The sequence below is a fragment of the Mobula hypostoma genome, chromosome 8 (genome assembly GCF_963921235.1).
Source record: "Mobula hypostoma chromosome 8, sMobHyp1.1, whole genome shotgun sequence".
Taxonomy (NCBI): Eukaryota; Metazoa; Chordata; class Chondrichthyes; order Myliobatiformes; family Myliobatidae; genus Mobula; species Mobula hypostoma.
This window is the reverse complement of record NC_086104.1, coordinates 100,084,639-100,112,341: the sequence shown is the minus strand read 5'-3', so window position 1 is coordinate 100,112,341 and position 27,703 is coordinate 100,084,639. Positions and strand designations below refer to the sequence as shown.

At 45.7% G+C, this 27,703-nt stretch overlaps 1 protein-coding gene and 1 long non-coding RNA gene across 3 annotated transcripts in view; one reads left to right on the top strand and one right to left on the bottom strand.

Annotated features, from left to right (window-relative positions):
* Nucleotides 1–384: 384 nt before the first annotated feature.
* Nucleotides 385–25,514, bottom strand: LOC134350784 (uncharacterized). The gene is made up of 4 exons (XR_010018986.1): nucleotides 25,424–25,514; nucleotides 13,367–13,501; nucleotides 3,689–3,818; nucleotides 385–2,899 (listed from the first exon to the last, which is right to left on the bottom strand). It is a non-coding gene; the product is annotated as an uncharacterized LOC134350784 (long non-coding RNA).
* The window catches only part of arfgef3 (ARFGEF family member 3), a 160,243-nt gene continuing 157,790 nt past the window's right edge, over nucleotides 25,251–27,703 (top strand). For both annotated transcript variants that reach the window (XM_063056470.1, XM_063056469.1), the window contains exon 1: nucleotides 25,251–25,787. In XM_063056470.1, coding sequence (XP_062912540.1) covers nucleotides 25,703–25,787 — 85 coding nt within the window. In that variant the 5' untranslated portion in view covers nucleotides 25,251–25,702. The remainder of the gene's footprint in view (nucleotides 25,788–27,703) is intronic.

Here is a 27,703-nt window from a genome sequence, read left to right as displayed (position 1 = left end):
TCTTTATAAGGAATTGATTTCATTTTTTATCAACGGAGCCACCAGGCCTCTGCTTACCAGCCTGTCCTTTCGATACAATGGGTATCTCAGAAACTGCTGATCTCCTGGGATTTTCATGCACAACAGTCTCTAGAGTTTACAGAGAGTGGTGCAAAACAAGCAAAAAAACATCCAGTGAGCAGCAGATCTGTGGGCAAAAACACCTTGTTAATGAGAGAGATCAGAGGAGAATGGGCAGACTGGTTCAAGCTGACAGGAAGGTGACAGTTATGCAAATAAACACGTGTTACAACAGTGGTGTGCAGAAGAGCATCTCTGAATGCACGACACGTTGAATCTTGAAATGGATGGACTACAGCAGCAGAAGACCATGAACATACATTCAGTGACCAGTTTATTAGGTACAGGACATACCTGATCAAGTGACCACTGACTGTATATGTAGTGGTAAATACATGAGAATCAGAACAAACATAGAGCATAGAACAGTAGAGCATAATACAGGCCCTTCGGCCCACAATGTTGTGCTAACCTATATAGCGGACCGCACGACCCAATTTACATCGGTGGTGCGCAAGTGGAACAGGTCAAAAGCTTTAAGTTCCTCGGGGTCAATATCACAAATTACTTGACTTGGTCCAACCAAGCAGAGTCCACTGCCAAGAAGGCCCACCAGTGCCTTTACTTCTTGAGAAAGCTAAAGAAATTTGGCCTGTTCCCTAAAACCCTCACTACTTTTTATAGATGGACTGTAGAAAGCATTCTTCTAGGGTGCATCACAACCTGGTATGGAAGTTGTCCTGTCCAAGACTGAAAGAAGCTGCAGAAGATCGTGAACACGGTGCAGCACATCACACAAACCAATCTTCCGTCCTTGGACTCACTTTACACCGCACGCTGTCGGAGCAGAGCTGCCAGGATAATCAAGGACATGACCCACCCAGCCAACACACTTTTCGTTCCTCATCCTTCTGGGAGAAGGCTCAGGAGCTCGAAGACTCGTACGGCCAGATTTGCGAACAGCTTCTTTCCAACTGTGATAAGACTGCTGAACGGATCCTGACCCAGATCTGGGCCATACCCTCCAAATATCCGGACCTGCCTCTCATTTTTTTTGCACTACCTTACTTTCTCTTTTCTATTTTCTATTTATGATTTATAATTTAAATTTTTAATATTTACTATCGATTTGTAATCCAGGGAGCGTGAAGCGCAGAATCAAATATCGCTGTGATGATTGTACGCTCTAGTATCAATTGTTTGGCAACAATAAAGTGAAGTAAAATAAACTTTCTCCATGATGATTCAAACCCTTCCTTCCTACACAGCCTATAACTCTCCATTTTTTTCTTACTTCCATGTACCTATCTCATCATCATCATCATCAAATGCCTGTTATGCCTGCTGCAATGAAGGTCCTCCATCTCTGCCTGTCCTTGGCCATCTGCCACACACAGATGTAGAAGGATGTTTCATTGCTGTTCCTGTAACAGTTTTGTTTGACCAGTCAGGGTTGTTAGCCCTGAGCTGAACCCCCGAACCTGGAGCACTGGTGGACCACTCTTAGTCTGACCTCTACCATTTGACCTGTTTGACATGGGTGACCCTACAGAGAGTCAAAGCACAAAGCCCTAACTCCAGCCAACATAGCCCCCCATGTCACCAAGGGACGCAAACCTGCAAACCATGACAAGGATGTGGTCCTCTTGGAGGGAGCCTATCTTAGTTTTGTAAATTCCCTAATGTATCAGCCTCAACCACCAACCCTAGCAGTACATCCCAGGCACTTACTACTCTCTGGCTAAAACGCCCACCTCTGACATCTCCCCCAATCTTTGGGTAAAAAGCCCACCTCTGACATCTCCCCCAATCTTTGGGTAAAAAGCCCACCTCTGACATCTCCCCCAATCTTTGGGTAAAAAGCCCACCTCTGACATCTCTCCCACTCTCTCTGGGTAAAAAGCCCACCTCTGACATCTCCCCTAATCTTTGGGTAAAAAGCCCACCTCTGACATCTCTCCCACTCTCTCTGGGTAAAAAGCCCACCTCTGACATCTCCCCTAATCTTTGCGTAAAAAGCCCACCTTTGACATCTCTCCTCCCCTCAATTTTCTTCTACTCACCTAAAACAGAGGTTCTCTGGTATTGGCCATTGCCACTCTGGGAAAAAGTCTCTGGCTGTCCACTCTATCTAGGCCTCTTGTCACCTTGTACACCATGGTAGCATAGCAGTTCACAGGGTGCCTGTACAGCTCGGGGTGTTGGTGTTCAGAGTTCAATCCCAGTGTCCTCTGTAAGGAGTCTGTCCATCCTCCCTGTGAAATGTGGGGGTTTCCTCTCACAGTCCAAAGACGTACTGGACTGTTAGTAGGTTAATTGGTCATTGTAAGTTGTCCCTGATTAGGTTAGGGTTGCTGGGTACCGTGTCTCGAAGGGCCGGAAGAGCTTACTCCACGATGTATCTCTAAATAAAAATAAAATTAAAAAAAATAAAGTCACCTCTCATCCTCCTTCTCTTCAAAGTGAAAAGCCCTAGCTCACTCAATCTATCCTCATAACATGCTCTCTAATCCAGGCAGCATCCTGGTGAGCAGAATCAGAATATCAAAGGCATGTGTCGTGAAATTTGTTAACTTAGCAGCAGCAGTTCAATGCAATACATAACATAGAAGAGAAAAAAATAAAGATCAGTTACAGTATATGTATATTGAATAGATTAAAAATCATGGAAAAAACAGAAATAATATATATTAGAAAAGTGAGGTAGTGTTCACAAGTTCAATGTCCATTTAGGAATCGGATGGCAGAGGGGAAGAAGCTGTTTTCCTCTGCACCGTCTCTAAAGCTTCCACATCCTTCCGGTGATGAGGAACGGTTGAACGAGCTGGAGCTTTTCTCTCTGGAGCAGGAGAGGATAAGAGATGATAGAAGTGTTCAAGATGGTAAGAGGCATCAATAGAGCCTGAGACTTTTCCCCAGTGGAAATGGCAAATACGGGGGGGGGGGGGGGCATAACTTTGAAGGAATGGGATGGATGTCAGAGGTCAGTTTTTTACAGAGTGGCGGGTGTGTCAACCTGTTGCCAGAGGTGGCAGTAGAGGCAGATACATTAGGGCCTCTTGGATATAGGAAAGAAAAATGCAGGCCCACCTGAGTGGTAAGGGCAGGTTGATCTTAGAGTTAAATTAAACATTTGACACAACAATGTGGGCCAAAGGGCCTAGACTGCTCTATGTTCTCCGGAGTTACAGAGGCCGATGGCTACTGAGGGGGTAGCACATAAGTGTTATGAGAGTCATAGGCAGGGTAGACAGTAAGAGTCTTTTACCTGGGGTGGAAATGTCACAGAGAGCATAGCTTTAAGGTGAGAGGGGCAAAGTTTAAAGGGCAAGATGTTTGTTTTGCCAAGACAGAGGTAGATGGATACAATAGCCATGTTTAACAAACATCAACAGGCAAGGAATGGAGGGGCAGAGACTGCTTCCAGGCAGGTGCGGTAGCCATCACGGGCAGCACGGCGCTTGTGGGCCGAAGGGGCCTATTCCAGAGCCGTGCAGTTCTACGTTGAGGAGAGTAAATGTGTCCAGCTGGATCCTGCATAGAGGCGGTACAGACTTAGTGGGCTGAATAGCCTCCCACGCTACAACCCGTCCTACCGGAGGGTTTCGGCCCGAAACGTCGACTGTACCTGTTTTCCATAGACGCTGCCTGGCCTACTGGGTTGCTCCAGCATTTTGAGTGTGATGCTTTGTGGGATCTTGCTGTGCACGACGTAAAGGGTTCATTGCTTGCAAAGGCGTCCGGGGTGCTGCAAGGTGCTAGAGAAATTCAAACAACAAAACAAAATTGGCGGGTTTAATTGCTGATCGACGAATTTTCATGTTAATTCGGATTAAGCTGCAGAGTTTTGCTTTGTCAAGAGTGGCATATGAATCGAGGCATGCACGGTTCGTAACTGATCGCCTCCGGTGTGTGTGTTGGAACCGATCTCAGCTCACTAATGCCGGACATTGGGCGCGGAGATTCCCGGGGAGATGTGTGTGTGTGTTGGAACCGTTTTCATCTTTGTAATACCGGACACTGGCCGCTTAGACTCCCGGGGAACCGTTTTCATCTCTGTAACACCGGACACTGGGCGCTGAGACTCCCGGGGAGATGTGTGTGTGTGTTGGAACCGATGTCAGCTCTGTAATACCGGACACAATCCGCTGAGACTCCCGGGGAGATGTGTGTGTGTGTGTGTGTTGGAACCGTTTTAATCTCTGCAATACCGGACCTTGGCCGCTGAGACTCCCGGGGAGGTGTGTGTGTGTGTGTTGGTACCGTTTTAATCTCTGTAATACCGGACATTGGCCGCTGAGACTCCCGGGGAGGTGTGTGTTGGAACCGTTTTAATCTCTGTAACACCGGACACTGGCCGCTGAGACTCCCGGGGATGTGTGTGTGTGTGTGTGTGTGTGTGAACCGATCTCAGCTGTGTAATACCGGACACTGGGCACTGAGGCTCCCGGGGAGATGTGTGTGTGTGTGAACCGATCTCAGCTGTGTAATGCCGGACACTGGGGGCTGAGACTCCCGCGGACGTGTGCATGTGTGTGAACTGAGATCCGCAGCTCCGTAACGCCGGACTGACTCCGGGGACGCGCGAATGACGCGGCAAAACCCAGCAACCACTGACGTCATTTGCAAAATGAGAACGAAAACCCGATCGGATCCACCGGACTGGACTGACGTCCTGCCGGCTGGAGCAGGACGGTAAATTTAAATGTACTACACATGTCAAAATCAGGTTCCCGTCAAACTTAACAACATTTCTAATCAATGAACCGTCGCCAATAGGGACCCGTTGCAGAGTGCAATCATATAATTGAAAAACTGACATGAAATTTTGAATGAAATGTACAACTATATTCTTTTAAGAAATAATTATATCTTGCATTATGAGGTTGTAATTTTAGTTCCTCTCCGGTAGTAAATACGGTTTAAGATGAGAGAGAAAGATTTAAAAGAGCCGTGAGGGGCAATATCTTCACTCAGAGAATGGTAGGAAAATGGAACCGGGGTGCCAGAGGAAGTTGTCGTGTATTGTTAGGCTAGATCTTCTAAATAGACAGTAACAAACTCAGAGAGGACCAGATTATAAACCTGTCTATTATTTGCAAGGGAAGTTTACCTCCATACATTAAGTCATTGGTAAAGAGGTGGCTGAAGAGATTGTGGAGGCATTAGTAATGATTTTTCAAGAATCAGTAGTTTTTGGAATGGTTCTGGAGAACTGGAGAATTGCAAATGTCACTGCACTCTTCTGGAAGGGAGAGAGGTAGAAGAAAGAAAATGATAGGCCAGTTAGTCTGACCTCAGTGGTTGGGAAAATGTTGGAATTCATTGTTACAGATGTGGTTTCTGGATACTTGGACGTCCATGATAAAATAGACAGCATTGTTTCCTCAAGGGAAAATCTTGCCTGGCAAATCTGTTGGAGTTCTTTGAGAACTGTCAAGCAGAATAGACAAAGGAGAATTGATGGTGTTATGTTCTTGGATTTTCAAAAAATCCTTGACAAGGTGCCACACATGAGGATGCTTAACAAGTTAAATAGATAGATAGATATATATACTTTATTGATCCTGAGGGAAATTGGGTTTCGTTACAGCTGCACCAACCAAGAATAGAGCATAAATATAACAATACAAAAACCACAAACAATCAAACAACAAAATGCAAACTATGCCAGATGGAAAATAAGTCCAGGACCAGTCTATTGGCTCAGGGTGTCTGACCCTCCATGGGAGGAGCTGCAAGTTCGATGGCCACAGGCAGGAACAACCTCCCGTGATGCCCAGTGTTGTTATTACAGGAAAGATACTAGCATGGATAAAGCTGTGGCTGGTTGGCAGGAGGCAAAGAGTGGGGATAAAGGCAGCATTTTCCGGTTGGCTGTCAGTGACTTATGGTGTTACACAGGGATCTATGTTGGGAACACTTCTTTTTGTGTTATACGTCAATGACTTGGGTGATGAAATTGATGGCTTATTGCAAAGTTTGCAGATGATATGAAGATAGATGGAGAGTCAGGTAGTTGTGAGGACATAGAGAGGCTACAGAAGGACTTAGACAGATTAGGAGAATGGGCAAAGAAGTGGCAGTTGGAATACAGTGTCAGGGAGTGTATGGTCATACACTTTGGTAAGATAAAAGAAAGGATGGATTATTTTTTAAATGGAGAGAAAATTCAAAACTCTGAGGTGCAAAGGGACTTGGGAGTCCTTGTGCAGGATTCCCTAAAGGTTAATTTGCAGGTTGAGTCTGTGGTGAGGAAGGCAAATGCAATGTTAGCATTCATTTCAAGGGCACTCGAATATAAAAGCAAGGATGTGATGTTAAATCTTTATAAAGCACTGGTGAGGCTTCACTTGGAGCATTGTTGAGCAGTTTTGGGGCCCTTATCTTGGGAAGGAGGTGCTGTCGTTGAAGAGGGTTAATAGGAGGTTCATGAAAATGATTCCAGGATTGAATGGTTTGTCACATGAGGAGCATCATCATCTTTTACACTTCTATCACCTCTTATCCTCACTTGCTCCAGAGAGAAAAGCTTTAGCTCGCTCAACTATTCCCCATCATGGGAAGTACGTGGAAGATTTGGAGAGGGTGCAGAGGAGAACAGTTTCTTCCCCTCTGCCATCCGATTCCTAAAAGGACATTGAACTCGTGAACACTACCTCACTTGTCTAACATATATTATTTCTGTTTTTTGCATGATTTTTAATCTATTCAATATACATGGCTCTGGGCCTGTATTCACTAGAATTCAGAAGGATGAGGGGTGACCTCATTGAAACCTATCGAATGGTGAAAAGTCTTGATGGGGTGGATGTGAAGAGATGTTTCTTGTGGTGGGAGAGTCTAAGACCAGAGGACACAGCCTCAGAATAGAGGGGTATCCATTTAGAATGGAGATGAGGAAGAATTTCTTTAGCTAGAGTGGTGAATCTGTGGAATTTGTTGCCACAGGCAGCTGTGGAGGCCAAGTCTTTAAGAATAATTAAGGCAGAGGTTGATAGATTCTTGATTAGTCAGGGCATGAAGGGATACGAGGAGAAGGCAGGAGATTGGAGCTGAGAGAAATAATGAGTCAGCCATGATGAAGTGGCAGAGCAAACTCAATGGGCCAAATGGCCTAATTCTGCTCCTTATGGTCTTATGGTAAATATCTTCAATCTTGCAGCTCAAAACAGATCATTTTTATACTTTTACAGAGTCCAGTAATTCTTCAACTTCATATCTTTGAAGTCATTCCATCCTTTAATTGCATTCCTGCCTCATCTGATTCTGTCTTGAATGTGTTGCATTTGTCTTTAATGAGTCTATTTGTCAATGAGTCTTCTCCCATGCCCCCGCCCAACAGCTCTGTCCTGCCTTTCTCTGCTTTCAATCATGCACTGCCAAAACACTCCCTGCTTTAAATCACATGCCCTTGCAAGCTTCCCATCCAGCAAAACACTCTGGGATCACACAGGTTCCATTTTGTCACATCACAGTTTACAAAAGTTAATAATAAATAAAGACTTAAGGGTAAAAATGTATTTCCACAAAATGGTTGAGGCTGGGACAGTAATGAAATTTACATTTGGATGGACATGGATAGGAAAAGTTTAGAGGGGTATGTGCCAAACATGGGAAATGAAACGATCTAGTTTGGCATTGGGAATTGGGCCGAGGGGACTGTTTCCACGGTGTATCACCCTATAACTCTGTGAACGAAAGCATGAACTGACATTCACAGATGAAGGGTCTCAGCACAATATGTCAATTCCTTATTCCTGTCACACCAGAGGAAGGCAGAGGTGACAAGGACAACACCTTCCTGCTCATGTGCCTATTAGGCTAATTACTAGTTCATTGTTGTCACCTGTGCCTTGTTTGTACCCTTATAGAAATGCCTTGTCTCTTGTTTCTTTGCTCAGTCCTGGAACAGTCTTTTGTAAATAATGCATTGCCTTTGTTTGTGGGAATTTCTAGTTTCTGAAACTCTAGTTAATGTTTCTGTTTTGGTGTTGGATTTTACTTGTGAGTTTTTGAACCCTCTGCCTGTACCTTGCCTGCTAAGGAATCCAGTAAAACCTCATTGGATGTTTTTTCCTCTATCTTTGTGTGACTTTTTCACTGCAATTGGGTCACCACTATTCAGTGTGAGGGAAGTTAAAACTGAAGTCCGCTGTGACAATTTCTGTTTAACCTGCTGAGTTCCAGCATTGTGCCTGTTTTCAGATTCAGACTGATTCATTTATCCCATGTACATTTGAACATAGAGTGAAATATGCTGTTTGTGTTAGCAGCCAACACAGCCAAGGATGTACTGGGGGCAGCCTGCAATTGTCACTACACATTCTCGAGACAACATGGCATGCCCACAATTTTCAGCAGCCACAATGACTACAATTCGCCTACAGACACAACCGATCGACAAACGACGCAATAGCCACTGCTCTACATACCATCCTTACACATCTGGAGAAAAAGGATGCTTATGTGAGAATGCTGTTCTTGAACTAAAGTTCAGCATTCAACATCCAGGCTTGACAATAAGCTCAGTGACCTTGAACTTGACCTTGCCTTGTGTAGCTGGATCCTGGACTTCTTGTCAGATTACCAGCAGGTTGTAAAAGTGTGCTCCCTCACCTCCACCCCTCTGACTTTCAACACAGGAGCCCCTCAGGGCTGTGTACTAAGTCCCCTCCTTTACTCCCTGTATACCCATGACTGTGTTACCACTCACAGCTCCAATCTGCTGATTAAATTTGTTGATGACACTACATTGATTGGCCTTATCTCAAACAATAATGAGGTGGCCTACATGGATGAAGACATCACTCTGACACAGTGGTGTCAAGAAAACAACCTCTCCTTCAATGTTGCAAAGACAAAGGAGCTGGTTGTGGACTACAGGAGGAACGGAGACTGGCTAACCCCTATTGACATCAATGGATCTGGGGTTGAGAGGGTAAACAGCTTTAAGTTCCTTGGCATCCACATCACTGAGGACCTCATGCGGTCTGTACACACCAGCGGTGTGGTGAAAAAGGCACAACAGTGCCTCCTTCACCTCAGAGGGTTGAGGAACTTTCTACAGGGGCACAATTGAGAGCATCCTGACTGGCTGCATCACTGCCTGGTAATGGGAACTGTATTTCCCTCAGTCATAGGATTCTGCAGAGAGTGGTGCGGACAGCCCAGCGCATCTGTAGTTGTGAACTTCCCACTATTCAGGACATTTAATCCTGAGAGCTAGGGCTTTACTCTTTGGAGAGAAGGAGGATAAGAGGAGACATGATAGTGATATACAAGATAATAAGAGGAATAGATAGAGTGGATAGCCAGCGCCTCTTCCCCAGGGCACCACTGCTCAATACAAGAGGACATGGCTTTAAGGTAAGGGGTGGGAAGTTCAAGGGGGATATTAGAGGAAGGCTTTTTACTCAGAGAGTGGTTGGTGTGTATCATTTAGCGTAACACCATCGACCTACCTTCAATTCCTACTGCTGTCTGTGCAGAGTTTGTACATTCTCATCGTGACCTTATGGATTTCCTCCAGGTGCTCTGGTTTCCTCCCACATCCCAAAGACATACCGGTTAGTTCCCTTTCATCATTAATGAGTCATTTGGGTGGCGTGGGCCCATTGGGCTGGATGGGTCTGTTACCGTGCTGCATCTCTAAATAAAAATAAAACTGGCCCATCGGCCCGTCTAGTCTGTGCTGAACTGTTATTATGCCTAGGCCCGTCGACTTGCACCTGGACCATAGACCTCCCATCCATGTAATTATCCAAACTCCTCTTCAATGTCGCAATCAAACCCATATCCATCATTTCCGCTGGCAACTCGTTCCACACTCTGAGTGAAGAAGTTCCCCTTAAATATTTAACCTTTCACCCTTAACCTATGGTCTCTAGTTCAAGACTCACCCAACACCATGGAAAAAGACTGCTTGCAATAGAGTGCAATGGTTTACAGTGCCAGAATGCGGTTTCAATACCCGTCACTCTCTGTAAGGAGTTTGTACGTTCTCCCCACGACCACATGGGTTTCCTCCGGGTGCTCCGATTTCCTCCCACCGTCCATAGTGCACATATTAGGGTTAACTAAGTTGTAGGCATGCTATGTTGGCATAGGAAGTGTGGCGATATTTGCAGGTTGCCTCAGCACATCCTCAAACTGTGTTGGTCTTTGGCGTAAACGACACAGTTCACTGTATGTTTCAATGTTTTGAAGTACATATGACAAATAAAACTCATCTTTCACCCTTAACCCATGACCTCTAGTTGGTATCCCACCCAACCTCAGTGGAAAAATCCTGCTTGCATCTGCCCAATCTATACCTCTCATAATTGCGTATACCTCTGTCAAATCTTCCCTCAATCTTCTACGCTCCTAACTTATTCAATCTTTCCCTATGACTCGGGTCCTCAAGACCCGACAACATCTTTTTAAATTTTCTCTGTACTTTTCCAAACTTATTGATATAATTTAAGGAATTACAGCATGGACTACTGTTCAAAACTGGTTAATTGTTGTAAAGCAGATGGGACTATTCTGAATGTCATAACACAAGTTCCCTTTCATCAACTCAATCCTGTGTGTCTGTGTGTGCTCCACTGCGATATTAGACACGTGGAATGCCAGCTGGTTTCAATGGCATTTCTGCTCTTGTGCTATCCAGTTTGAAATAAAGAGGAAATATTCCTCACCTACAATGTACCCTCAAATCCTATGGTGGAGGAGTTTAAGACCAGACGGTGCAGCCTCAGAATAGTGATGTCCTTTTAGAACAGTGATGAGGAAGAATTTCTTTAGCCAGGGAGTGGTGAATCTGTACAATTTGTTGCCACAGGTAGCTGTGGAGGCCAAGTCATTGGGTACAGTTAAGTAAGAAGTTGATAGATTCTTGATTAGTCAGGACATGAAGGGATATGGGGAAAAGGCATGGGAAAATGGATCAGCCAAGATTTGGAGTAAACAAGATGGGATAAATGGCCTAATTCTGCTCCTATATCTTATGGTCTTAAATCGGGCCTTTATTAAGTGAAATATTCACCGGGTCAGTCAGTTTCTGTGGAGAGAGAAGCTCAGTTCATGTTTCATCATTCTTGAGCTGTTCTATGTTGTGGGTCCAGCTGGATCTTGCATAGAGGCAGCACCAATTTAATGGGCTGAATGGCTTCCCATACTGTAACCACTCTAGTGTGATCACTTGAGTTGGGTATGATGTTCTCCTAAGGGTTCCTCCCTTAATGGAGAACACCTGTGTCGGACTTTGTTTAACGCGGGGAGGCTGCTGCACAGGCAGGCACCACACGGTCCTTCACGGATCAGGGTCAGGGTCCAGTGACATGGAATTGAAAATGACTGGGGACCCTTCATCGCTGCAGCCTTCCTCCACCTTCACTGCCGTAGTGATGCATTATCATCTCCTGCCAGCTCCATCATTGAGGTCTTGGTTGGACCGCCCTTTGTCAGGAACCTCCCCCTTGACCCTAATGCCATGGGTGTCCTATGGGTGACTGTGGGGCTGAATTGATGATGCATGCTGCGTTGATTTGGAAACATATCAGCACTCCTGCATTGTCGCTGTGGATAAATAAGACCATCGTCGAGCACCTCCGCACCGTCCTCCACAAGTGGGACTTCTCAGTGGCCAAACATTTTAATTCCCATTCCCATTCCCATCCCAACATGTCGATCCATGGCCTCCTCTTGTGCTAAGATGAGGCCACCTTCAGGGTGGAGAAGCAACACCTTATATTTCGTCTGGGTACCCTCCAACCTGATGGCATGAATATCAATTTCTCCTTCCGGTAAACAAATTCCCTCTACACTACCCCCCCGCCTCTATTTCCCACTCTGACCTTTCAATTCTACTCACCTGATTATTACTTCCCCCTGGATCCCCTCCTCTTTCCCTTTCTCCTATGGTCCACTCTCCTCTCCTATCAGATTCCTTCTTCTCCAGCCCTTTACCTTTCCCACCCACTTTCCAGCCAGCCTCCTCTCCTCCCCCCCCCCACCTTTTTATTCTGACACGTTCCTCTTTCCTCTCAGAACTGATGAAGGGTCTCTGCGCGAAATGTCAACTGTTTACTTTTTTCCATAGATGCTGCCTGACCTGCTGAGTTCCTCCAGCGTTTTGTGTGTGTTGCTTTGGATTTCCAGCATCTGAACCTTTCTTGTTTTCATAAAACATAGGAGCAGAATTAGACCATTTAGCCCATCGAGTCAGCTCCATCATCCCATAATGGCTGATTTATTATCCCTCTCAACCCATTTCTCTTGCCATTTCCCCGTCACCTTTGATGCCCTGACTAATCAAGAACCTATCAACCTGCGCTTTAAATATATTCAATGACTTGTCTTCCACAGATTCACCACCTGAAGAAATTTGTTCTTAGCCCTGCTCTAAAGAGTCACCCTTCTACTCTGAGACTGCGCCCCCTCGTCCTAGACACCACCCACTAGAGGAAACATTCTCTCTGCATCCACTCTATCTCGGACTTCCAATATCGCTCGGTATCCTGAAACCCACAACCCAAGAATACTGAGGCAGCACCTTCACCAGAAGGGCTTCAGAGGCTCCAGAAAGTGGCTCATCACCACCATCTCAAGGTAGGTGTGCATCACCTCAGGCGACCACATGAGTGGTAAAGCCGCTCGGATTAAAAACAATAAGTTAACATTTCTGAATGAACATGAATGTAAAAGCTTTACATTATTTCTTCTTATCTGTATATTTTTTTATTATGAATAAAGTCAGCTTTTGAAATAAATAAATAAATAAATGGTGATCTTGTCACAATGTCCAAGTGGTTCAAATGGTTCTGGTTAATTCAGAGAATCTATAGAGTATACAACGTGAAGTTCTTACTCTTCACAAACATCCACAAAACAAGTAAAAAATAGAGTGAATGATAGAAAGATCAGAGCACTGAATCTCCCTCCTTCCATCGCACAAGCAGCAGAAACATCGACCCTCCCTCTCCCCCTCCCCCCATTTGCACCAGCAGAAACACTGACCGCCACCCCCCAGCGTACAAACAACAGCAAAAGTCCCCCCAGAGAGACCTTGATCCAGAGAACATCATAAACTACAGTCCATAACCCAACCTTTCAGCATCTCGGACAGGCTCTCCTTCTCCCCACCGAGGGAGAAGGAGAGGTCGCTCCTGCAACAATGGGAGCCGAGACCAGCAACTCGCCACTCCAATGCTACAGTCTTCGGCGTCACCTCTCCAAGCCCCCCGACCCGACCTGACCCGAGGACCGAGAGGCGCTAATTCATAATCAAAAGAAAGAGAGAGAAAGATTGCTTGAGTACCGGGGCATTCTTCCGATGGCAGCACACACTGTCTGCTGTCCTGATGTTCCAGTCTCCCACGACAATTCAGTCGGCGACTGGCGAGGAACTAAGTTGCTCACGGAGCCGTTCGCCAAAGACACACATCTTCCTTTCCTGAAAAATTAATAAATTTATAAAGGGACATTCATTTAGAAATTGGTTCATTATTGACAGGTGCATGCACAGTTTTGCATGCCATCCATACAGATTGTTTCATTGCATCAGTACATCGTGGTAGCAGCACACACAAAATGCTGGAGGAGCTCAGCAGGTCGAGCAGCGTCCATGGAAATCAGGAGGGCTAAATGAAGTCATGAAGTTGCCATAGCAGACAAAGTGAAGGAGAATCCTAAGGGATTCTATAGACATGTTATGAGCAAGGGTCCTCTGGAAGATCAGAATAGTAATCCATGTGTGGAGCCAAAAGAGATGGGGGAGATCTTAAAAAAATGTGCTTGCATCTGTATTTACTCAGGAGACAGACTGGGTCAGCTGGTGACGCAGTGGCATCAGCGCCGGACTTCAGAGCGAAGGCTCCCAAGTTCAAACCCAGTCCCCCCCGCCCCGCCATCCCTGCCGGGTTGAGCGTCGAGCTAGCCACTCGGTCTCATAAAAAAACAAGGGTCGAGTCAGGAACATTTATACCGTGACCCGGCTAATCCGAAAGGAGACCAATCCTGACACCACGCACCAGACAAGAATGGCTGACTGTCTGGTGTGACAAGTTATGAATGAAAAGAACACAGATACAGAGTCTATAGTAGTGAGGCAAAGCAGCATCAACTGACAAGTGCTCTCTTAGAACCTGTGGGAGGCAAGTGCAGGAACTGCAGCGACACCAGAAGAGATGGAATACAGTGCCAGGAAGTTTATGGTCATGCACCTTGGTACAAGAAAGAAAAGGGTAGATTATTTTCTAAATGGAGATAAAATTCAAAAATCTGAGGTACAAAAGGATTTGGGAGACTTTGTGCAGGATCCCTAAAAGTTAACTTGCAGGTTGAGTAAGTGGTGAGGAAGTCAAATGTGATATTAGCATTCATTTCAAGAGGACTAGACTATAAAAGCAAAGATGTAAGTTTGAGACTTTATAAAGGACTGGTAAGGCCTCACTTGGAGTGTTGTGAGCAGTTTTGGTCCCCTTATGTAAGAACGGACGTGCTGACATTGGATAGAGTTCAAAAGAGGTTCATGAAAATGATTCTGGGATTAAAAAGCTTATCATATGAAGAGTGCTTGATGGCTCTGGGTATCTACTCACTGGAATTGCGAAGAATGAGGGATGACCTCATTGAAACCTATTGGATGTTGAAGGGCCTCGATAGAATGGATGTGGAGAGGATGTTTCCTATGGTGAGGGAATCTAAGGCCAGAGGACACGGACTCAGAATAGAGGGGCGTCCTTTTAGAGCGGAGAGTGGGAGGAATTTCTTTAGTCAGAGTGTGGTGAATCTGTGGAATTCATTGGCACAGGCAGCTATGGAGATCAAGTCAATGGGCTGAGGTTGATAGAGTCTTGATTAGTTGGGACATGAAAGGATACGGGGAGAGGGCAGGAGATTGGGGCTGAAAGGGAAAATGGATCAGCCATGACGAAATGGTGGAGCGGGGTCGATGGACCAAATGGCCTAATTCTGCTCCTTTAATTTGTGGTCTTACAGTCTCATATTAAAATCATCCCTGGAGACGTGAGGTACCAGAGATACCAACGTTGTTCCATTGTTTAGGAAAGGCTCTAAAAATATAACGGGAAATTGTAGGCCAGTGAGCCTGACATCAGTAGTGGGAAAGTTACTGGAAGTTATTCTGAGGGACTAGATGTATAAGTATTTGATCATGGACTGATTAAGGATAGTCAGCATGGCTTTGTGTGTGCTAGGTCATGTTTAACCAATCTTAGAGTTTTTTTTAAGGAAGTTACCAGGAAAGTTGATGAAGGCAAGGCAGTGGATGTTGTCTACATGGACTTTATAAGGTACCACTTGGGAGTTCGGTCAAGAAGGTTCAGTTGCTCGGCATTCAAGATGGGGTAGTAAATTGGATTAGAACTTGGCTTTGTGGGTGACACAGAGTGGTAATAGAGGGTTGCCTCTCTTACTGGAGGTCTGTGACAAGTGGAGTGCCACAGAGATCATTGCTGGATCTGTTGTTGTTTGTCATCAGAGTAGGAGGGCTTTGGTTCAATGGGGCTTCGGTGATAATGGGTCGAGGACAGGTAGGTTATCTGTGAAGAATAGAAGCAGGAAGTATGTCTGTGAGGCTGGTGTTCTGTACTGGGTGTCAGACGTGGGAAGTCCGGGAGACTCCCAGCCTCCCAGAAGGCCACATCTGCACCAGGTGTGTTGAGTTGCAGCCCCTTAGGGATCGGGTGAGAGAACTGGAGCTGCAGCTCGATGACCATCATCTGGTCAGGGAAAGTGAGGTGGTGATAGAGAGGAACGAGAGGCAAGTAGTCACACTGGGGCCTCAAGAGACAGATAAGTGGGTAACAGTGGGGAGAGGGAAGGGCAAGAGTCAGAATCTAGAGAGTACCCCTGTGGCTGTCCCCCTTAACAATAAGTACTCCAGTTTGAGTACTGTTAGGGGGGACAACCTACCTGGGGGAAGCAACAGTGGCCGCATCTCTGGCACAGAGTCTGGCCCCATGGCTCAGAAGGGCAGCAGTAATAGGGGACTCTACAGTTAGGGGGTCAGACAGGTGATTCTGTGGATGCAGGAAAGAAACACGGATGGTAGTTTGCCAGGGTCCAGGATGTTTCTGATTGCGTCCATGATATCCTGAAGTGGAAAGGTGAACAGCAAGAGATTGTGGTACATATTGGTACTAACGACATAGGTAGGGAAAGGGAGGAGGTTCTGAAAACAGATGACAGGGAGTTAGGAAGGAAGTTGAGAAGCAGGACCACAAAGGTAGTAATCTCGGGATTACTGCCTGTGCCACGTGACAGTGAGTATAGGAATAGAATGAGGTGGAGGATAAATGCGTGGCTGAGGGATTGGAGCAGGGGGCAGGGATTCAGATTTCTGGATCATTGGAACCTCTTTTGGGGCAGGTGTGACCTGTGTAAAAAGGACGGGTTGCACTTGAATTCGAGGGGGACCAATATCCTAGCAGGGAGGTTTGCTAAGGCCATTGGGGAGAGTTTAAACTAAAATTACTGGGAGGTGGGAACCGCACTGAAAAGACGGAGGAAGGGACTGTTGACTCACAAATAGAGAAAGCTTGGAGACAGTGTGAGAGGGAGGATAGGCAGGTGATAGAGAAGGGATGCGCTCAGATCGATAGTTTGAGTTGTGTCTATTTTAATGCAAGCATCATGAACAAAGCAGATGAGCTTAGCGCGTGGATCAGTACTTGGAGCTATGATGTTGTGGTCATTACAGAGACTTGGATGGTCCAGGGGCAGGAATGGTTACTTAGAGTACCAGGCTTTAGATGTTTCAGAAAGGACAGGGAGGGAGGCAAAAGAGCAGTGCCACACTCCCGATCAGAGATAGTGTCATGGCTGCAGAAAAGGAGGAAGTCATGGAGGGATTGTCTACTGAGTCTCTGTGGATGGCATTTAGGAACAGGAAGGAGTCAATAACTCCACTGGGTGCTTTTTATAGACTACCCAATAGTAACAGGGACATTGAGGAGCAGATAGGGAGACAGATTCTGGAAAGGTGTAATAATAACAGGGTTGTCGTGGTGGGAGATTTTAATTTCCCAAATATTGATTGGTATCTCCCTACAGCAAGGGGTTCAGATGGGGTGGAGTTTGTTAGGTGTGTTCAGGAAGGTTTCTTGACACAGTATGTAGATAAGCCTACAAGATGAGAGGCTGTCCTTGATCTGGTATTGGGAAATGAACCTGATCAGGTGAGAGATCTCTTAGTGGGAAAGCATTTTGGAGATAGTGGTCACAATTCTATCTCCTTTATCATAGCATTGGAGAGGGATAGGAACAGACAAGTTTGGAAAACATTTAATTGGAGTAAGGGGAAATATGAAGCTATCAGGCAGGAACTTGGAAGCATAAATTGGGAACGGATGTTCTCAGGGAAATGTACGGCAGAAATGTGGCAAATGTTCAGGGGATACTTGCATGGTGTTCTGCATAGGTATGTTCTAATGAGACAGGGAAAGGATGGTAGGGTACAGAAACCATGGTGTACAAAGGCTGTTGAAAATCTAGTCAAGAAGAAAAGCTTATGAAAGGTTCAAAAAACTAGGTAATGATAGAGATCTAGAAGATGATAAGGCTAGCAGGAAGGAGTTTAAGAATGAAATTAGGAGAGACAGAAGGGGCCATGAGAAGGCCTTGGCGGACAGGATTAAGGAAAACCCCAAGGCATTCTACAAGTATCTGAGGAGCAAGAGGATAAGACGTGAGAGAATAGGACCAATCAAGTCTGACAGTGGAAAAGTGTGTATGGAACCGGAGGAGATAGCAGAGATACTTAATGAATACTTTGCTCCAGTATTCACTACGGGAAAGGATCTTGGCGGCTGTAGGGATGACTTACACCAGATTGGAAAAACTTGAGCATATAGACATTAAGAAAGAGGATGTGCTGGAGCTTTTGGAAAGCATCAAGTTGGATAAGTCACTGGGACCAGATAAGATATACCCCAGGCTACTGTGGGAGATGAGGGAGGAGATTGTTAAGCCTTTAGCAATGATCTTTGCCTCATCAATGGGGATGGGAGAGGTTCATGAGGATTGAAGGCTTGCAGATGTTGTTCCCTTATTCAAGAAAGGGAGTAGAGATAGCCCAGGAAATTATAGATCAGTGAGTCTTACTTCAGTGGTTGGTAAGTTGATGGAAAAGTTGCTGAGAGGCAGGATTTATGAGCATTTGGAGAGGCATAATATGATTAGGAATAGTCAGCATGGCTTTGTCAAAAGCAGGTCGTGCCTTATGAGCCTGATTGAATTTTTTGAGAATGTGACTAAACACATTGATGAAGGTAGAGCAGTAGATGTAGTGTATATGGATTTCAGCAAGGCATTTGATAAGGTACCCCATGCAAGGCTTATTGAGAAAGTAAGGAGGCTTGGGATCCAAGGGGACATTGCTTTGTAGATCCAGAACTGGCTTGCTCATAGAAGGCAAAGAGTGGTTGTAGACAGGTCATATCCTGCATGGAGGTCGGTCACCAGTGGTGTGCCATAGGGATCTGTTCTGGGAACCCTTCTCTTCATGATTTTTATAAATGACCTGGATGAGGAAGAGGAGGGATGGGTTAGTAAATTTGCTGATGACACAAAGGTTGGAGGTGATGTGGATAGTGTGGAGGGCTGTCAGAGGTTACATTGGGACATTGAAAGGATGTAAAATTGGGCTGAGAACTGGCAGATGGAGTTCAACCCAGATAAGTGTGAGGAGGTTCATTTTGATAGGTCAACTATGATGGCAGAATATAGTATTAATAGTATGACTCTTAGCAGTGTGGAGGATCAGAGGGATCTTGGGGTCCGAGTCCATAGGACACTCAAAGCTGCTGTGCAGATTAACTCTGTGGTTAAGAAGGCATACAGTGCATTGGCCTTTATCAACCGTGGGATTGAGTTTAAGAGCCAAGAGATAATGTTACAGCTATATAGGACCCTGGTCAGGCCCCACTTGGAGTACTGTGCTCAGTTCTGGTCACCTCACTACAGAAAGGATGTGGAAAGTATGGAAAGAGTGCAGACGAGATTTAGAAGGATGTTGCCTGGATTGGGGAGCATGCCTTATGAGAAAAGGTTGAGTGAACTCGGCCTTTTTTCCTTGGAGCAATGGAGAATGAGAGGTGACCTGATAGAGGTGTATAAGATGATGAGAGGCATTGATCGTGTGGATAGTCAGAGGCTTTTTTCCAGGGCTGAAATGGCTAGCACAAGAGGGCACAGTTTTAAGGTGCTTGGAAGTAGGTATAGAGGAGATGTCAGGGGTAAGTTTTTTTACACAGAGAGTGGTGAGGGTGTGGAATGGGCTGTCAGCAACGGTGGTGGAGGCCGATACGATAGGGTCTTTTAAGAGACTCCTGGATAGCTACATGGAGCTTAGAAAAATAGAGGGCTATGGGTGACCCTGGGTAATTTCTAAAGTGAGTACATGTTCAGCACAGCATTGTGGGCCGAAGGGCCTGTATTGTGTTGTAGGTTTTCTATGTTTCTGTCTAGATCAATGATCTGGATGATAATGTGTTTAACTGGATCAGTAAATTTGCAGATGACACCAAGATTGGAGGTGTAGGGGATAGCAAGGAAGGCAGTCAAATCTTGCAGCGTGATTTGGACCAGCTGGAAAAATGGCAGATGGAATTTAATGCAGACAAGTGTGAGGACCAGTCAGGGTAGGTCTTACAGAGTGAATGGTAGGGCACTGATGAGTGTGGTAGCACAAAGGGATCTGGGAATACAGATCCATAATTCATTGAAAGTATTGTCACAGGTGGATAGGGTTGTAAAGAAAGCTTTTGACATATTGGCCTTCATTAATCAAAATATTGAGTACAGGACATGCAATGGTATGTTGAAATTGTATAAAACATTGATGGTGCCTAATTTGGAGTATTGTGTGCAGTTTTAGACACTTACAGGAAAGATATAAACAAGATTGAAAGAGTACAGAAAAAGTTACACGGATGTTGCTGGGTCTGGAGGACCTGAGTTATAAGGAAAGATAGAATAGTTAGGACTTCATTCCTTGGAACATAGAGGATTAGGAGGAGGTTTGATCGAGGTATTCGCAATGATGAAGGGTATAGACAGGGTAAATGCAAGCAGGCTTTTTCCACTGAGGTTGGGTGATACTACAGTGGGAGGTCATAGGTTAAGGGGGAAAGGTGAAACATTTAAGTGGAACATGAGGGGAAATTTCTTCGCACAGAGGGCGATGAGAGTGTGGAATGAGCTACTAGATTTCAACATTTAAGAGAAGTTTGGATAGGTACATGGATGGTAGGGGTATGGAGGGCTATGGTCCTGGTGAATGGAGAGTGGGCTTAAGAACCTGTTTCTGTGCTGTGCTTTACTATGACTCTAAATGAAATAACAGTCGACGTTTCAGGCTGAGACCCTTCTTCAGGACTAAGAAGCCAGAATAAGAAGTGGGGAGGGGAAGGAGTTCAAGGTGGCAGGTGATAGGTGAGAACAGGTCAGGGGAAAGGTGGATGGGTGGGGAAGGGGGATGAAGTGAGGAGTTGGGATGTGATAGGTGGAAGAGGATGTTGTTGAGGAAGAAGGTATCTGATAGGAAAGGAGAGTGGGCCATGGGAGAGAGGGAAGGAGGAGGGGCACCAGGGAGAGGTGATGGCAGGTGAGGAGAAGAGAAGGGGGTAAGAGGGGATCCAGAATGGGGAATGGAAAACGTGAGAAGGGGGAGTGGGGAGAAATTACCAGAAGCTAGAACAATCAATGTTCATGCCACCAGCTTCATAATAATAACAGAATTTATGTATATTTGTTACTTCAAATCATCGAACTTCTTGTGATGTGGACGTAGTTGATAAGGGTGTACTAAGAATAAGGCAAGGGTTGCCTACCTCTTGAACCATGAGTGATTTTGCAGCTGAATTTCTCAGCGGGCTACTGGCTGTTCCAGGATTATGAATGTCTGACCTCGGGCCACGCCCACTTACCAACATAATATTCAAAAATCCAATGTGCGGCTATGTACATTTATTCTAATAAATGGCAGAGTTAGTTCTTGCTCTATCTCTCTCTCCCCCACCTCTCCTTCTCCCCACCTTTGGGTCATTAGGAACATACAAAGGGGAGACTGTTGGGTTCTTGATTAGTTAGGGCATTAAAGGTTGCTGGAAGAAGGCAGACTGGGTTTGAGAGAGGTAATGAATCAGCTCTGATGGACTCAATGGGCTGAATGGCCTAATTTGCTCCTATGTCTTATGATTTTATGTTTTCTTTTTACTAATTGTTCACTCTTACCTGCCTTACATGGTTTAGATGTCATTCATTACAGTACTATGGAGGTTGGGTGATTGCATTGAGTGATGTATTTTCCTCCTTATCAACAAAATCAGCCCAAGCACATCTACAAATGCAGAACCGGTTCATTACTGAGGGTTGACCTGTATTTCAGAAGGCAGCTATTTTTTAAAACACTTGTGAATTACCGCCTAGAGTCTTTCAGTAATAAGATCATAAGACACAGGAGTAGAATTAGGCCATTTGGCCCATTGAGTCTGTTCCATCATTTCATCATGGCTGATCCATTTTCCCTCTCAGCCCCAGTCTCCTGCCTTCTCCCTGTAACCCTTCATGTCCTGACTATCTAAGAATCTATCAACCTTTGTCTTAAATATACTCAATAACTTGACCTCCGCAGCCAATTGTGGCAATGAATTCCACAGATTCATCGCTCTCTGGCTAAAGAAATTCCACCTTATCGCTGTTCTAAATGGACATCTCCCTATTCTGAGGCTTTGCCCTCTGATCCTAGACTCACCACCGATGGAAATATCCTCTCCACATCTTGGCCTTTCAACATTCAGTAGGTTTCAATGAGATTCCCCTTTATTCTTCTGAATTCCATGGAGTACAGGCTCAGAGCTATCAATCGCTCCTCATATGGTAACCGTTTCATGCCCAGAATCGTTTTTGTAAACCTCCTCTGAACCCTCTCCCATGTCAGCACATCCTTTCTTAGATAAGGGTCCCATAACTGCTCACAATACTCCAAGTGGGACATTACCAGTGTCTTATTCAGCCTCAGCATTACATTGTTGCTTTTATATTCTAGTCCTCTTGAAATGATCTAATTCCTGTGGGACAAGAGTCATGCGTAGGCTAGACCGTTAATGAACTTCGCATCCCCAAAGAATTTTTGTAAACCAGTTTGGCTTATTAGAACAGATCCCATCCTCCAGAGTAACACACAGAAAATGCTGGAGGAACTCAGCAATTGAGCAGCATCTATGGAGAGAACTAACTGAGTATCGATGTTTGAGGCCAAGACCCTTCATCAGTCCAGTCCCGACGAAGTTTCTCAGCTTGCTCATTTCTCTCGGTAGATACTGCCTGACACGTTGAGTTCCTTCAGTGTTTTGTGTGCGTTGCTCAAGATTTACAGCATGTGCAGAATTTCTCGACTCCCCAGTCCTCCAGCACTGCCTTTACAAACTACAAATTATTTCTTCTGGATATTTGTAAAAATCCTTAAAATTAAAAAAAACTTTAAAACTTTTAAAGAATTCTTCTTGTTACAACTCGTTAACTTATTTCTTCCAGATAGTTTTAAAAATCTTTAAAAATTTAAAAGAAAATGCTTTAAAATTTAAAGAAAAAATCTTCAAGAAAAACTTTTTAAAAATTCTTAAAGTACAAAATTTTCCTTTGATTTTGACACTGTTTAAATGGCCAAACACTGAGGGCAGAGGGAGAGTTCAGAGAGTAGAGCAGACAGATTGGGGGCTGATGTGCCAGTGTGGGAGGGTTGCACTGCCAGACATATATCTCAGGTGTGATATTAACCTGACACCCTCGGGTGCAGGTAAGTGCTCCCATGACACCACAGAAACAAAATCTCACACACCAACCTCACTGAAAGTGGGCTTTCTGGTCCATGAACATTTGAATCATGAGGGGAAGGTTCTTTGGTCCTTAAACCTGCTGTCATTCAATATAAACTTAGCCAAAATAACTTTAACCTCAGCTCCTTCAAGGTGAGGCAGATGAGATTTAAAAGGGAGCTGAGAGTTGACTTTTCCGCACAGAAGGTGATGCCACGTGGAACAAGTTACTGGAGGAAGTGGTTGAAGCAGGTGCAATGCCAGTGTTTGAAAGAAATTTGGACAGGTACACAGATGCGTGGCAGGGTGGAGATGGATCTCTACCAAAGGAGGTGTAAGGTGCTCCTTTCCCTCCGCTGGCCTGCAGGTCGTCCTTGGGCAAGGTTTGGCAATTGCTCAGCGCCCCCCCTCCCCCCACCCCAATCAGAGTCTCATGAAGCCATGGGTGCAAATGGTGGATGGCCATATGAACAGCAGGTACATATCACAAGTCCCAGTTATGCAACCACTGACGCCGGACAGACAATCTCCGAAGACTATTGATGATGGCTGGGGTCACCCTTCTTGCAAAGACACTGCCTGGAAGAAGGGAGTGGCAAACCACTTCTGGAGAAAAATCTACCATGATCAATCACATCATGGAGACCTTGATTGCTGACATCATACGACTCGGCACAGAATGATGATGACATAGAGAGGAAAGGTCTAGAGGATACAGGTCAAACATAGTCAGACAGGATGAGCTTAGATAGACATCTTGGTTAGCATGTGCATGTTGGGCTGAATGGACTATTTTCATTCTGTATAACTCTGTGGTTCTGCACAGTGACCTGTGATCCTCCCTACCATGAGGCTTTATCCCCTCTGATTGGGTGAGACCAGAACTAGAGGTCATAGGTTTAAGGTGAAAAGTGAAATATTTAAGGGGCTTCTGAGGGGGAGCCTCTTCTCTCAGAGGATGGTACACGTGTGGAAGTGATAGATGTGGATTAAATTAGACCATAAGATATAGGAACAGATTTAGGCTATTCAGCCCATTGAGTTTGTTCTGTCCTTTCATCAGGACTGGTCTGTTTTTCCTCTCAGCCCCAATCTCCTGCCTTCTTCCCATATTCCTTCATGTCCTGACTAATCACAAATCTATCAACCTCTTCCTTAAATATACATGAAGACTTGACCTCCACAGCCACCTGTTTGAAAGAATTCTACAGATTCACCACTCTCTGGCTAAAGAAGTTCCTCCTCATCTCCATTCTAAAAGGATGTTCCTCCAATCTGAGGCTGTGTCCTCTAGTCTTAGACTCTCCCACCATAGGAAACCTCTCCACATCTACTCTACAAAGGCCTTTCACCATTGGATGGGTCACCCCTCATTCTCCTGAACTCCAGTGAATACAGGCCCAGAGCCATCAAACACTCTTCATATGACAAGCCATTCAATCCTGGTATCATTTTCCTGAATTCATTTGAACCCTCTCCAATGTCAGCCCATCTTTTCTAAGATAAGGGGTCCAAATGCTCACAATACTCCAAGTGAGGCATTGGGACCGGATGGTGTGAACCCCAAGGTGCTGAAGGAACCTCCTTTGAACTCTCCCAGAGAAGTTTGTATTGTTACATGGATGGGAGCGGTATGGAGGGCAATGGTCCAGGTGCAGATAGATGGCACTATGCAGAAGACCAGGGAGAGCCAGACTAGATGGGCCAAACGGTCTGCTTCTGCACTGTAGTACTCTAGGACTCTATGTACGAGCAGAATTAGGCCTTTTCGCCATTGAATCTGCTCTGCCATTCAATCACAGCTGATTTTTTCAACCCCCTTCTTACCAATCATGAGTCGATCAACCTCTGTGTTAAATACACCCAATAACTTGGCCCCCACAGTCCCCTGTGGTAATGAATTCTAGAGGTTCATCACCCACTGGCTGGAGAAATGCCTCGCCATCCCAGTTCTAAAGGGGACGTTTCTTTATCTTGTGCAGAGAAAATCCTATCTAGGCTCTTCAGTATCCAAACACCAAGAAATCTGCAGATGCTGGAAATCCAAAACAACGCACACACAAAATGCTGGAGGAACTCGGCAGGTCAGGCAGCATCTGTGGAGCAGCGTGAACTGTTTATTCCTCTCCACAGAGGATGCCTGACCTGCCGAGTTCCTCCACCATTTTGTGCGTTATGGCTCTTGCATCAATACTGTTGATTGACTGAAGGCATTGGAGTCGGCAGACGCTGGAATCTGCAGCAACAGACAGTCGGCTGTCGGAACAAGGGGTCGAGCGGCGTCTGAGGGGAAAGTGAGCGGCGTTGCGTTACGTCTGAGCGGAGAGGGGAGAACAGTGGCTACAAGGGGGAGTGGCGACGCGACGCTGGCTGCACAGGTCTTTTCTTTCCACTTTGGCCCAGTGCGCTCCGGTTCCGGGCTTTGGAGGATGTCAGGATGTCGGTGTGTGTACGCATCCACCCACTGAGAAGATGGTGCTGAGAGCGAGCTGTACTGGGCTGTGCTCGGCGGGACCGGCGTAGTGTGTGCTCACCTCGGTGCGCTATCAGCCCGGCGTTAACCCCGATATTCACCCGGCGCAACCCTGTTACAGTTCACCTCCATCGTCGTTCCGCGCCTGCCACGGGGACGTGTCCTTGGAATCCTTCCAGCAGGGGGATTTGGCTGTGTTTGTTTGATGTCCCCCTCCCTCCCCGCGTCTCCTTCTGGACACTAATGCAACGCCGGTCAACATCGTAAGCGGGGTTTTTCCTCTGCGATTTAATTTAAATAGAATTGTCCTGCCCGTTTCTTGCCCCTGCCTGCCGGAGGAATGGATGACATTTTGAAGAAAATAGCCAAGGAAGCGTCTGGAAATAAATATAAGTCTTTAAGAGACGCCTGCAACTTGGCATGTGGTAAGAGACAATCTTTCTACCTTAGTGGGTTGTAACCTATGCATGTATATCCGCAGATTTTCTGCCAGCAGACATAAAATGACGTTTGGAATTTAAAGGAGCAGGGGCAGTAAGTCTTTTGCTGGCTTGTTACAGAGGGGAACCCGTTGATATGGATGGTGTGACTAGGTTCTGCCTGTAAGGCTGTTTACACACAATCACATCACAAGACGGGTGGGGGGGGGGGTCATTCGCTTTATCGTTCGCTTTATCCCGTGTTAATTTTCCCAATGTTTACTCAGTTCCCTTCCGGAAAATGCTCTCCAATCTTGCTCCACTTCTCCTCCAGCCCCTCGGGGTCACTGTGTAAAAGACCATAAGACATAGTAGAAGCAGGCCATTTGGCCCATCGCGCCTGATCTATCATTCCATCATGGCTGATTTATCATTCCTCTCAACCCCATTCTCCCTCCTTCTCCTCATAACCTCTGACACCCTGATTAATCTAGAAGCTGGCAACCTCTGCTTTAAATATACCCAATGACTTGGCCTCCTCAGCCGTTTGATGCAATGATTTCTGCAGATTCACTGCCTGTAGACAGAAGAGATTCTGCAGATGGTGAAAATCTGGAACAACACACACACAGAAAGCAGACAGAATCTGTAGAGAGAAATGGATGGTAAAAGTTTCAGGCCAGTCCTGATGAAGGGTCTCGACCTCTACTGCCATGATGAGGCTAAACTCAGGTTGGAGGAGCAACACCTCCTAAACCGTCTAGGTAGTCTGCAGCCCCTTGGTATGAACATAGAATTCTCCAACTTCTGGTAATTCCCTCCCCCTCCCTTCCCCTATCCCTATTTCACTCTGCCCCCTCCCCCAGCTGCCTATCACCTCCCTCATGGTCCCGCCTCCTACTACTACCCATTGTGATTTCCCCTATTCCTTCTTCACCTTTCCTGCCTATCTCCTCCCTGCTTCCCCTTTATCTTTCCCCTTATTGGTTTTTCCCCTGGAACCCACCAGCTTTCTCCTTCCCACCCTCCCCCCACCTTTTTTATAGGGCCCTGCCCCTTCCCTCTACAGTCCTGAAGAAGGGTTCCAGCCCGAAACGTCGACTCATCGTTTCCATGGATGCTGCCCGACCTGCTGAGTTCCTCCAGCATGTTGTGACTGTTGCTTTGACCCGAAATATTGACTGTTCATTCCCCTCCACAGATGCTGCCTGAATCACTGAGTTCCTCCAGCTTTTTTAATGTGTTCACTGGATCAAAAAATATTCTCATCCTTTCGGATTAAAACAGAGCATGCCGGAAATACTCAGCTGGTCAGGCAGCATCTGTGGAGAGAGAAACGGAGCAGGTGTGGTTTGTTGATGACCTCCATCAGAGCTGGGAGGTTAGATAGGCAACAAGTTTAGTTTTGGAAAAGGGTGCGGATTAGATACCCACAAGATACTGGAAAAACCTAGCAGGTCAAACACCATGTATGGAGGGGAATAAATAGTTGATGTTTCAGGCTGAGACCCTTCATTAGGATTTAGAGATTTCTAATATCTGCAGGATCTCTTTAAGATAGACGAGGTGTTGAGGTGTGGTCCATGGACAAATTGAATGATGCAAGTGTTTGTGCTGGTAAAAGAACATCTGAGTCATTCAGCACAGAAACAGGCCCTTCAGCCCATCAAGAGATGCAATAGGCGTGGCAAATCCTGAGCAACACACACCAAGTGCTGGAGGAACTCGGCAGATAGGCAGCATCTGTGGAAATGAATAAACACAGGAAATTCTGCAGGTGCAGGAAATCCAGAGCAACACACACAAAGTGCTGGGGGAACTCAGCAGGTCAGGTAGCATTTATGGAAAAGAATAAACCAGTCAACGTTTTGGGCCGAGAGCTTTCAAGACTCACTAGATTCTGGAATGGTTCCAGAGGTTTG